The sequence below is a fragment of the Ursus maritimus genome, unplaced genomic scaffold (genome assembly GCF_017311325.1).
Source record: "Ursus maritimus isolate PB19 unplaced genomic scaffold, ASM1731132v1 scaffold_14, whole genome shotgun sequence".
NCBI lineage: Eukaryota > Metazoa > Chordata > Mammalia > Carnivora > Ursidae > Ursus > Ursus maritimus.
The window spans coordinates 5,143,870-5,155,046 of NW_024423786.1; the positions used below are offsets into that span (position 1 = coordinate 5,143,870).

Here is an 11,177-nt window from a genome sequence, read left to right on the forward strand (position 1 = left end):
AGGTGGGGAGGAAGCACCCTGTGGTCAGAGCCCTACGGCTTTCACCTCACCTTGGCCTCAGCCAGCGGGGACCTAGCTGTCAGAGTCCACGTGCTGGCCCCCTGCACTTGTAAACACCTTTACTGGGCAAGGTGTGGCCTTTTCCAGTGGGGCCGCTCCTCGGGGTGGAGGTCAAAAAACCAGGCAGCTGGTTCCGGAGCAGAGCACCCCTGGCTGCCAGACCACACAGGCCTCAAACCAGCACACACGCCCTGTAAGGGTAATGACTACCCCGAATAAAAGCGTGTTCTTCTAGTTGTAGAAGTTGGAAAGAACTTGCTCAGTGTGTCATGTGGCCTCTCATTTTACGAGGATTCCGAGGTCCAAAGTCAGATTCCACTGGCAGCCAGATAGCTTTAAATGGCCCTGCCAGGTCGTACTCAAAATGAAAATCAGTCACTTCAGAAGAACAACGTCTAAAACCATATGAACATCGTTCGTGCAAAGAAAGAAACAGATACCAGCTTCTCATAGCGATTTTTTCCTCCCACTTACATAAACTTTAAAGCCATCTTTTACTACTGAACTGAAGAGGAAATGGAAGACAAAGGTTTAAGGAGATAACTGTGCCCCCTAGTGGTGCTTATTTCAAGTCTCTAAAGAAAAGGGCGGCACTGTCCCAACTGGCACCAGACACGTCTCTCTAAACAGGACTCACTATCTTGTTTCCAGGTCAGCAACCTTTCTGGGCCCCCTGTGGGCTGTGGATGGAAGGGGCACTTCCCTAATGCTGGCTCACTTGCTGTGCAGACAGACCAAAGGGAACAGACTCTTTCGGAAAAGCCCCCGCAGCTGGCGGGAGGACCACGGCCACGGTCGGCTGGGCGCAGTTATAGAAACAAGACAAGGATTAGAATGGAGGGCAGATTTCTCTACTCACCCTCCAGAATGGCAAAGGGGACAGAGTGCCCTGTGGTGCGGACCTGCGATTAGACACAACCCTGGTGAGCCTGCGGCCACCACCCTGCCCAGCCCCACCAGCCAGTCCCCTGAACACCGATCTCGTGCAAAATCAGTTAAACCACAACCCGAGCATCAAATGTGAAACAGGCTAAATCCCTCTCAATGTAACGGGCTGACCCCCACATTTACCTGAATCATTCTGGTTCCACATCCTTTCCCACGGCAGTCTATGTCCTGACCTCCCCCTGCTCCTTTCAGCCCCGCTGGCTGGCTGCTTCCCGCAGGGCAGAGTCTCCTTGTCCGCCTCCACCGCTCCTCGGGCCAGCTGGTCCTTCACTTCTGACCAGCTAAACCTTAAGGAGGCCCTTGAGGGCTGAAACCGGCATCACTCAGTGACCACAGTACCCGTGTCCTGTGAGGAAAGAACTAGGTGGACCCTCGGTAAGCCCTCACCCTCTCTTCCAAACCTTACAAAGTAAGGCCTGAATGAGCAAGAGGGCAGACGGAAGGGCAGCCTCCAACACCGGCCCTCAGAGCAGGGCCCCAGAGTCTCAGCCAGCCAGCCCCTCCCCTGTCCTGCCTCGTGGTCTGCAAACCTATCTGTGAACGAGCCCTAGCGCCGGGGAGAGGCGCTGCCAGAGGCCGCCTCGCCAGGGCACATGCCGGAGGGTGGCTGGTCTGTGCCCATCACGGGGCCCCGTGCACCGCTGGCACGCCTGCAGCCAGGCCTCTCCGGAGGAAAGCGGGTTGGCTTCAGTTTAAAAGGTGAGCGCTTACGCAAGGCTTGCCCTGGGATTTCTGAAAGAGCCCGAAGAGCCTGAGCAGAGGGGACTTCCACGCTGCCAACCACCTAGCTCCAGCTAGATGCTACCAGATCCCACCCCAGCAGCTCCTAACTCTCCAGGGCAGGGCCCGGAAGAAGAATCGAAGCCAAGAGAGACCAGGAAAGGGTGGCAGGACCAACACAGGGATGTCAGCAGCTGTGGCCTTCGACCTTCCCTGTCCCCACGCAGGCCTCTCTCCTGTGCCCAGGGGACCACACACACACCATGCTGGAGACCAGGAAGCATTTTATTAACCTGAGAGCGTGGAGCTAACTCCCCTGACCCTCCCATGTCCTTTCACACAAGTGTGTGAAGGGGACCCTCTTACGGCAAAGAGATTTTTCAGAGTCTCTGCAGGGACAGAACCAGGGGCTTCCCTGGGTATGGCCTGGGGCCTCAGTCCTGGGTGCTGGCTTTCAGCATTGCTTTGTACTTCCCTGTCAGCTCCTTGGGTAACGGTACCAGGCCCGGGCAGGGGACCTGCCCTTCCACCTCGCAGATACACTCCCGCAGGCAGTACTTTCGGGGCCCAAAGTGGGCTGGGTGAAAAAGCGCTTTTTTCTCCTGCTCCTCCTCCTCCAGGGTTTCCCTGCCAAAGAGCACAGACAGCAACGAGGTGTGGGAACAGCGCTCTGAGCCTCGAGACAGCGTGGGACTTGTTGGCCAAGTGCGTCCCACCAGCGGCCGGCCCGGGAGACCTGGCTCTCCCGTGCCTCTCGACCCCGAAGTCTGTCACCCCTCCCCCACAGGCCACCCGGGAAGCACACTGGCCACAGGCCCAGGCCCACACAGAGTGGTCAGCCTCCCTCCGGCCTAGAAGCAGCCCCAGCTCTGAGTCAGCACGAGGTCAGGAGGAAGGGGTCTGCAAAGGCCTCTGTGTGCGTCCTCCGAGACGTGCTTTCTTGGCTTCCCTCCCTTTCCTCTTTCCATGCATGTAAAGAGAAAGGGCGGATGCGCACACATCCGGGGGTTAGACACCCACAGCTCCAAGGAGAGATTCTCAAGGACAGGTGGCTGCGACGGCCCAGGCAAGTGTTTCCACAGCACCTCAGCTTCCCGTGGAGCCGAAGAGGTGGGGGGGGGGGTCTCTGACCCCACCTCACAGCGGAGGGAGGGGGAGCCCACATAGGCTCGGTGACTTACAGCCACAGGGCTGGAGATCCAGGCAGCGGCAAAGCCCGAAGGAACGGCCTCTGCAGCCCGCGCCCTGGCTGGTGTGCGCCCTCCTGACGCCCCTTTTCCTCCCTCACTCCATGCTGAGACATTTGCTCCCCTCCAGATCAACCCCAGCAACTCACTTGCTCTTCCCCAAGATTTTCTTGATGTGCTCCATGATCTCCTTATTGCTCTTGGTCTCCACATCCACAAGGACCTGCTCCCCGGAGTCTGGAAATGGGAAGCAAAGGGGACAAAGTGCTAAGGACCGGGCAGCACGCTCCTCAGCCTCAAGTCGCCGCGGCGACGGGTCTGCTTTTAGTGGTGAAGCACTTTAACAGTAAGATAAGTATGGCTGTTACATAACCCGTAATGCTACTCTTCTTTTTCCATATTTCTTTCAACATGAGCAAATCTGAGGTATGTGCAAAAGCATACCAGTTACTAACTTTTATTTATTTGACAGAAAGGGAAACAGAGAGAGAGAGAGCACAAGCAGGGAGGGGCAGAGGGAGAGGGAGAAGCAGACTCCCTGCTGAGCAGGGATCTCTCCCACCCCACCACTGGGCTGGAGCCCAGGACCCCGAGACCATGACCTGAGCTGAAGGCAAGACCCTTAACCGACTGAGCCACCCACGTGCCCCCTAAAGCACACTATTTTAAATGGAAAGCAATTCTCCATTTCCATGTTCATGGATAGAATAGTCAATATCATTAAAATAGCAATTCTCCCCAAACTAGGTCATGGATTCATTGCAATGTCCATCAAAATCCTAGCAGATGTTTTTGTAGAAACTGACAAGTCGAGCCTCAGATTCACGCAAAGGACCCAAAGCAGCCAAAACAATTTTGAAAAACAAGAAAATGAGAGGATGTTCATGTTCCAGTTTCAAATTTACCATCAGCTACAGTAACCAAGACAGTGTGGCATTAGCATAAGAACATACTACCGAGCAATGGAACAAAACCGAGTGCAGAAGTAAACTCATATTTTTGGCCAACTGTCAGCAAAGACGCCAACACAATTCAACAAGGGAATAAATTAATTTATACCTTCACTTCACAGCATTAAAGAAAAAAAGAAAAAAAAAAAACCTGAAAATGGATCAGCAACCTAAATGTATGAGTTAAAACTTCTACAGAACTTTTAGAAGAGAACATAGGAAGTCTTCATAGCCTTCTAGGCAAAGACTTTTAGGCGCGACATCAAAAACATGGTCCATTAAGGAAGTAATCTGATAAATTAAAATTCATCAAAGTTCAAAACTTGTGTTTCAAAAGATACTAAAAGCTGGGGCGCCTGGCTGGCTCAGTCGGTGGAATGTGCGGCTCTGGATCTCAGAGTGATGAGTTCGGGCCCCACACTGGGTGAAGAGATGACTTAAAAATAAACAAACTTAAGGGGCGCCTGGGTGGCACAGCGGTTAAGCGTCTGCCTTCGGCTCAGGGCGTGATCCCGGCGTTGTGGGATCGAGCCCCACATCGGGCTCCTCCGCTGGGAGCCTGCTTCTTCCTCTCCCACTCCCCCTGCTTGTGTTCCCTCTCTCGCTGGCTGTCTCTCTCTGTCAAATAAATAAATAAAATCTTTAAAAAAATAAATAAATAAACAAACTTAAAAAAAAAAAATACTAAAAGCCACAGACTGGGAGAAACTATTCATAACACATACACCTGATAAAGGACTTGTATCCCGACTATATAAAGAATTCTCTCAACTCCTTAAGACTATCGAACTAAAAATACAAAATAAACATTTGACAACAGAAATTAGTAACAAAAGTTAATAATATGCACATAAAAAGATAATCTTCATCCATCATTAGTCATTAAGAAAATGCAAATTAAAACCACAGGGAGATGCTGGAGTGGCTCAGAATTTTTTAAATGGGTAACGCAAGTGTCGGTGAGAATACAGAGGGACTGGAATTGCCCCACATGGCTGGTGGAAATGCAAACTATTACAGCCACTTTAGCCAGTGAAGACACAGAAAAAGGAAAGAAAAAGATTGGAAAGGAAGTAAAACTGTATTTGCAGATGGAATGATCGTGTATGTTGAAAATCCCAAGGAACTTAGAAAATAAAACCTACTAGGGGCACCTGGGGGGCTCAGTCGGTTAAGCAGCTGCCTTCAGCTCAGGTCATGATCCCAGGGTCCTGGGATCAAGTCCAGCATCGGGCTCCCTGCTCCCTGCTTCTCCCTCTGCCTACCACTCCCCCTACTTGTGCTCTCATTCTCTGTCAAATAAATAAAATCTTTAAAAAAAAAAAAAAAGGGGAAAAAGAAAACCTACTAGAAATAAGTGAATTCATTAGCAAAGCTGCAAGACAAAAATCGACTGGGCTTCTATAAAGTTGTAACCAAACAACTGGAAAATGTATTGTTCTTTAAATACTTTTCACAGTAGTCACAAAACATACTCAACATTGTTAAAATGTCTATTTCTCCTCAAAATGAACTATAATGTAACTCCAATCAAAATCCCAGCAAGTGGGGCGCCTGGCTGGCTCAGTCAGTAGAGCAGGTGACCCTCGACTGCAGGGTCATGAGTTCAAACCCCATACTGGGCATAGAGCCTACTAAAAATAAAAAAATAAAGTCCCAGCAAGCTTTTTTCTAGAAACTGACAGGCAGGTTTTAAAGTTCATATATAAATGCAGGACGCCTGGTTGCCTCAGTCAGTTAAGCGTCCGATTCTTGATTTTACCTCAGGTCATGATCTCAGGGTGATGAGATCGAGCCCTGCACTGGGCTCCATGCTCAGAGCGGAGTCTTCTTGGGATTCTCTCTCTCTCCCTCTGCCCCTCCCACCCACTCGCACGCACTCTAATAAATAAATGGATCTTTGTTAAAAAGTTAATATAAAGAACATATAATAGCCAAAGTAATTTTGGAAAAAAGGAAAAAAAAAAGAACAAAGTTAGATATAAAAACTACCTGATCTTAAAGGCTTACGATAAAGCCACAAACCCGGACAGTGTGGTATGAGCCTAAGGACAGACACACAGTGAGAGGATGAAGTCAGAAATATAAAGTCAAGTGATATTTTTGTGTGGTAAAATACACATAACAAAAATTAACCATTTTAACCATTTTAAAGTGTGTAATTCTGTGGTTTTTATTCCTTTCAATGTTGTGCAGCTACCACCATTATCTAGTTCCAGAACTTTCTCATCACCCCAAATAGAAACCCTGCACCCATTAAGCCGTCCCTTCCTATTCACACCACCCCAGCCCCTGACAACCACTTTCTGTCCCTATGGACGTGCCCGTTCCAGACATTTTATCTATAAACGGAATTATATCATCTGTGGCCTTCTGTGTCTGCCTCTCTCACTTGGCTTATGTTTTCAAGTTGCACCTGGCTTGTAGCATGTCAGTACTTTGTGCCTCTTCATGGCTGAGTAATATTCCAGTGAATGGAGATACATCAAGTTTTGCTTATTCATTCAGTCAACTGAGTTTTGATGAAAATGCCAAGGAAACTAAATTAGGGAAAGGACGGGTCGTTCACCACGTGGTGCTAGGACACCTGAGTGTCCCAAGCCTAAAACGAAAAACGAGCCTCAGTCCCTGGCACACTTGATACACAAAGAACTCAGCCTGTAGCAGAGACCCAAATACGAAACCTAGAACTATAACGCTTCCTAAGGAAACAGGACAAAATCGTCACCACCCTGGAGTAGACGGAGACTCCTGGACACAGAAAGCACGAGCCATGAAAGAAAACAACTGACAAGCTGGAGTTCTTCCAGATGAAACTCGTGCTCTCCCGAAGACCCCATTACGAACAGCAAGCCGAAGGCTGAGAGAAGAGTCAGAGTGCACCGACCTGACCGAACAACTGCATCCAGAAGAGAGAGAATTCAGTGAGAAAACAAAGAGCCCGGGTTTTGTTTAATGGACAAAAGATTCAAATAGACTCTTCATGAAAGAAATCTATGAACAACCAAATAAGCACATGAAAAGATATGGGAAAATGCAAATTAAAACTCTGACGAACCCTGAAAAACTAAAATTTAAAATATTTATGGGGCGCCTGGGTGGCTCAGTCAGTTAAGCGTCCAACTCTTGGTCTCGGCTCAGGTCATGATCTCGGGGTCATGAGATCGAGCCCCTTGTCAGGCTCTGCGCTGGGCATGGAGCCTGCTTAAGATTCTCTCTCTCCCTCTCCCTCCGTCTGTCCCCCACCCCGCGCTCACTTAAAAAAAAAAAAAAATTTAACATGGTAAAAACAATGACCCCAAAACATTTCCCTGTCTTACTCCCCGAGAGTGTGTGAAGAGGTCACTTTATGTGGCAAAAGGGGCTGTGCAGACATGAGTCAAGTTAAGGCCTCAAGGTGGGCCCATTCGCCCAGATCATTCTCCGGGATCATGGCCTAAATGAATCACACGGCCCTTAAAATTGGAGAACCTATGCAGGCGCGTGACTATGGAAGAACGGCCAGACAGGACTCATTGCTGTCCTTGAAGATGGAGGAAGGGGCCACAAGCCAAAGAATGGGGGTGGCCTCTAGGAGCTGGAAAGGCCATGTAAAAGAATTTGCCCCTAGCCTCCAAAAAGGAAGGCTCTGCCGACACGCCGATTGTTGTCCGTGTTGGCCTTCTGCAGACGTGTGTGTTGCCGCAGGCCGCCAAGTCTGCGGCGACTTGTTCCGGCAGCCACAGGGGACACAGGTAACGGGACGTGAGGATGGGAAGCCACCGGGCTCCCGCGCCCTGCTGACGGCGGGCTGAGACCCACACTCGTTCGAGAAAGCAGTTCAGCACTAAGAACGTTACAGACGGATCCTGGGGCCCGGCAACCCCACCCCGAGGCCCTGCCCAGGGAACAGAGCACCGACGTCCACAGGCCAGCCTGCGCGGGAAGGTGCAGAGGCGCGCCGTCTCCGAGGAGCCGGAAACTAGAAACGGCCCTCGACAGCCACGGGGCCTCCTGGGAGGAGCAGCCGGCCCACAGCCCGGCTCGCTCTCGGGGACCTGGCCCCTCCGGCCCAGCGCGGGCGGGGACTTCCTGCTGGGTGGCCCCGACCTGCTCAGGCCTGCGCCACCCTCTGAGCCGCCTCCCGCCAGACCCCCCTCCTCTTCCTCTCCTTCCAGAGATGTCCGACCTGCTCTGCCATCGAAGGCTTTCCCTGCCCTCTCCCTCCCCTCATCGCCAATAAATCTAACTCTGTCTCGGCATTCAACAAAAACCCCCATGTCATACGGGGGATGGACAAATAAACTGGTATATTCCTGCGGTGGGTCACCACTTGACACTGAAAATGAATCAGCTACTGACAACTCGTGACAGACGATCTCAGCATGATGAGGGCGAGCCCGACGCGGCAGAGTACGCACCGCGAAACACTCACAGGACCTTCGGGAACAACACTGGTCTATGGAAAAGTCCGAACGGGGGCTGCCTCTGGAGGAAGGGGGACGTCCCTGGAAAGCCACGCGCAGGGACTTTCTGGAGTCACAGAGATGCTCCGTGTCATCCCTTGGAGAGTGGGAACACAGCTACGCAACAATTGTCAGAACTCATCAACTTATGCACAGAAGACCCGTGTGTCTTATTACAGGTAAGTTGTATCTCAATGAAATTAATTTTTTAAAACGCAAACACAAAATACATACACAAAACCGCTACCGCACCACCATTCTCTTCACCTGACCTCGCCCTAGTTCTCTGTCACGGCACTTACGCCCTGGCTGTCCGGGTAAGCTCCTTGTCCTTTCTGTCTGCTCCTAATAGGGTATCGTCTCTACAAGGGCAGAGACCTCTGTCTCTGCGGCTCCCTGACACCCCAGGCACGTGCCGGGGCCCAGCGGCCACTCCGTCCGTATTTGCTGAATAAATTTAAGAACAGCATCATTCTGCTTCCTGAAGCACTTCCCAAAGCACACTTCAGTTGGGTCTCGTAACCACATGAGGCAGATGCTGGACATTCGCCTGAGAAACAAAGCAATGGGAACAGAACTCGCTCAGGGTCTGACTGAGTAGAGAGCGGGCCAAGCATCCGGTCTGACTTCCAGGCACTGAACCCAGTAGAACCGAACACTCCCTCTGTGCCTCGTGGGAAAGGAGAGCATCGTGTAAGCGTGCGGTCTGGAGAGGACACACACAGACCCACGACCCGCTCAGGAGGACATGGCCAGCGCTGAGCACACAGCTGGGAGACACAGGGAAGGACGACATAAGGGTGCAGGAAGAGCTTCCTGGAAGAAGTGGTGCCCAAGTGGAGTCTCAGAAAGATTCTAAAACTAAATCAATAAGCAAAACAGCAAGGCATTTTCTGGCAGAGGGACCGACACGAGCAAAGGCGAGGTGTGGCAAGGGAATTTGGAAAAACCAGCCGTTCGCTGTGAGGCACGTAGAAAGACATGGGGGCTATAGGAGATGAGGCTGGAGAAACAGGGGAAGAGTCCAGACCTCAGTGGCCACTGTGTGCCAAGGTCCAAAGCCCATGATGGAAGGGACATTTACAAGAGCTCGTATCTCAAATCCCCCAAGCGCTCTGGTGGGAGAAAGGGGTGGGAGGAAAGACCCTCCCGGCCTCGGCAGCGGCCCCACTCACCCAGATAGAACCGCAGGAAGGGGGACGGCGTCATGTTCTTAAACATCATGATCTGCACCCAAGGGTTCCTGTACTGGATCTGAGGTATGTTGAAAAACACAAACTTCCTGCAAAAGGGAGGAAATGAAACCTGTGAAACGGAGTTAACTTGAAACGCTGTGCACCTGTGTATTTTTTGAGGGAGACAGTCCAGAACTTTCATCCAATTCTCAGGAGACCCTGCCCCACAAAAAGGCTGAGAAAAGCAGGAATGTATCAGTATATTCTCTGAACAGTGGGTGTCAGGACTTGTGGCTTGTTATTTGAGGGAAGACATCTGCATCCCTACCTTACACCGCACACTAACCTAAAACTCACTGAGCAGAAGAATAAATGTAAACATAAAACTATGAAATGTCCCAGATCTTGGGTGCTGATTAGACGCGTATATTCATTGCTAAGCAGAAGCTCATCAAGCTGTATACTTCATGTAAATTGTACCATAATTTAAAAATAAATGAAAGCAAACATGGAAAATATGTTCGCAATCTAAGAGGGAGTCCTTTAAACTTAGGTTTAAAACACAGATAAATAGGACCACCTTAAAACTTTTATATGGCCAAATTTACCAGAAACAAAATCAACATCTGCCAAACCAAAAGAAAAATGTTTGTAAACAAGAGTCAGACGTTTAACCAAATGAGCCAAGTATTAAAATACTTGAACTGCACGGGGCGCCTGGGTGGCGCAGTCTTAAGCGGCTGCCTTCGGCTCAGGGCGTGATCCCAACGTTCCGGGATCGAGCCCCACGTCGGGCTCCTCCGCTGGGAGCCTGCTTCCTCTCCCACTCCCCCTGCTTGTGTTCCCTCTCTGGCTGGCTGTCTCTCTCTGTCAAATAAATAAATAAAATCTTTAAATTAAAAAGAAAAGATTTAAAATACTTGAACTGCAAGTATAAGGCCTGAAGGCCTATTCTGATAGACTGATCATTTAAAAAACCAGAGATTTCTATAAAAATCTGTATTTCTGGCTTCCTGACAAGTCAGAAACTCTCCATGGGGCCCACATGGCTAAGCCGCAGCCAAGCAGTGCACGGCCCCTTGTGACAGGGCACATTTTCCCAATCTGAGGGGCCCCTGCAGACTGCCGCCCTCCTTCCTGGTACTGCCCCACCCCTGCTGACTCCTAGCATGGATGGATGGGATGCACAGTGAGTCACGAAGGAGTATCTGGGTGCCCGTTCACCCCTAGAACCAGGTATTCCGGAAGCCATCAGCCCACCTGATCCCATGCAAGCAGGTACAAGTTTTTGGCTTCACCTGTGGACAACAAATGGCTAGGAGGTAGCTTCCGGCTATCCTGAACAACTGTGCAGCAAAGGCCCCTCACCATGGGGGGCCATACCCTACTGGGAGCACTTCCCCTGTCCCATTTTGATCCACCCCATACACCCAGTCCCGAAGCTTCCGAAGGACAAGACTGTCCTCTTGGGCACTGTTGAATTCCCAGCTCACAGCATGGGGCCAAGCATTCAGTAGGCACTCAGTAAATTTATACTTAATACCTAAAAAGCCCGAAGCACCGCTACTGCCTCAAGGTTCAAGTCAAACATTTCTTTTCTAAGCTTCCATTTAAGGAGTTCTCACTCTTCCAGCCTGAAAAATCACCTCAAGGAGTTTAAAGGCGGGGGGGGGGGGGGGGGGGGGGGGGGGG

At 50.6% G+C, this 11,177-nt stretch overlaps 1 protein-coding gene across 1 annotated transcript in view; it reads right to left on the reverse strand.

Moving 5' to 3' along the window:
• Nucleotides 1–1,995: 1,995 nt before the first annotated feature.
• The window catches only part of MRPS25 (mitochondrial ribosomal protein S25), a 10,246-nt gene continuing 1,064 nt past the window's right edge, over nt 1,996–11,177 (reverse strand). The window contains exons 2-4 of the mRNA XM_008697837.2: nt 9,486–9,592; nt 3,065–3,152; nt 1,996–2,355 (exon numbers count right to left, since the gene is read on the reverse strand). Of these exons, the coding sequence (XP_008696059.2) occupies nt 2,163–2,355; nt 3,065–3,152; nt 9,486–9,592 (388 nt within the window). The 3' untranslated portion in view covers nt 1,996–2,162. The remainder of the gene's footprint in view (nt 2,356–3,064; nt 3,153–9,485; nt 9,593–11,177) is intronic.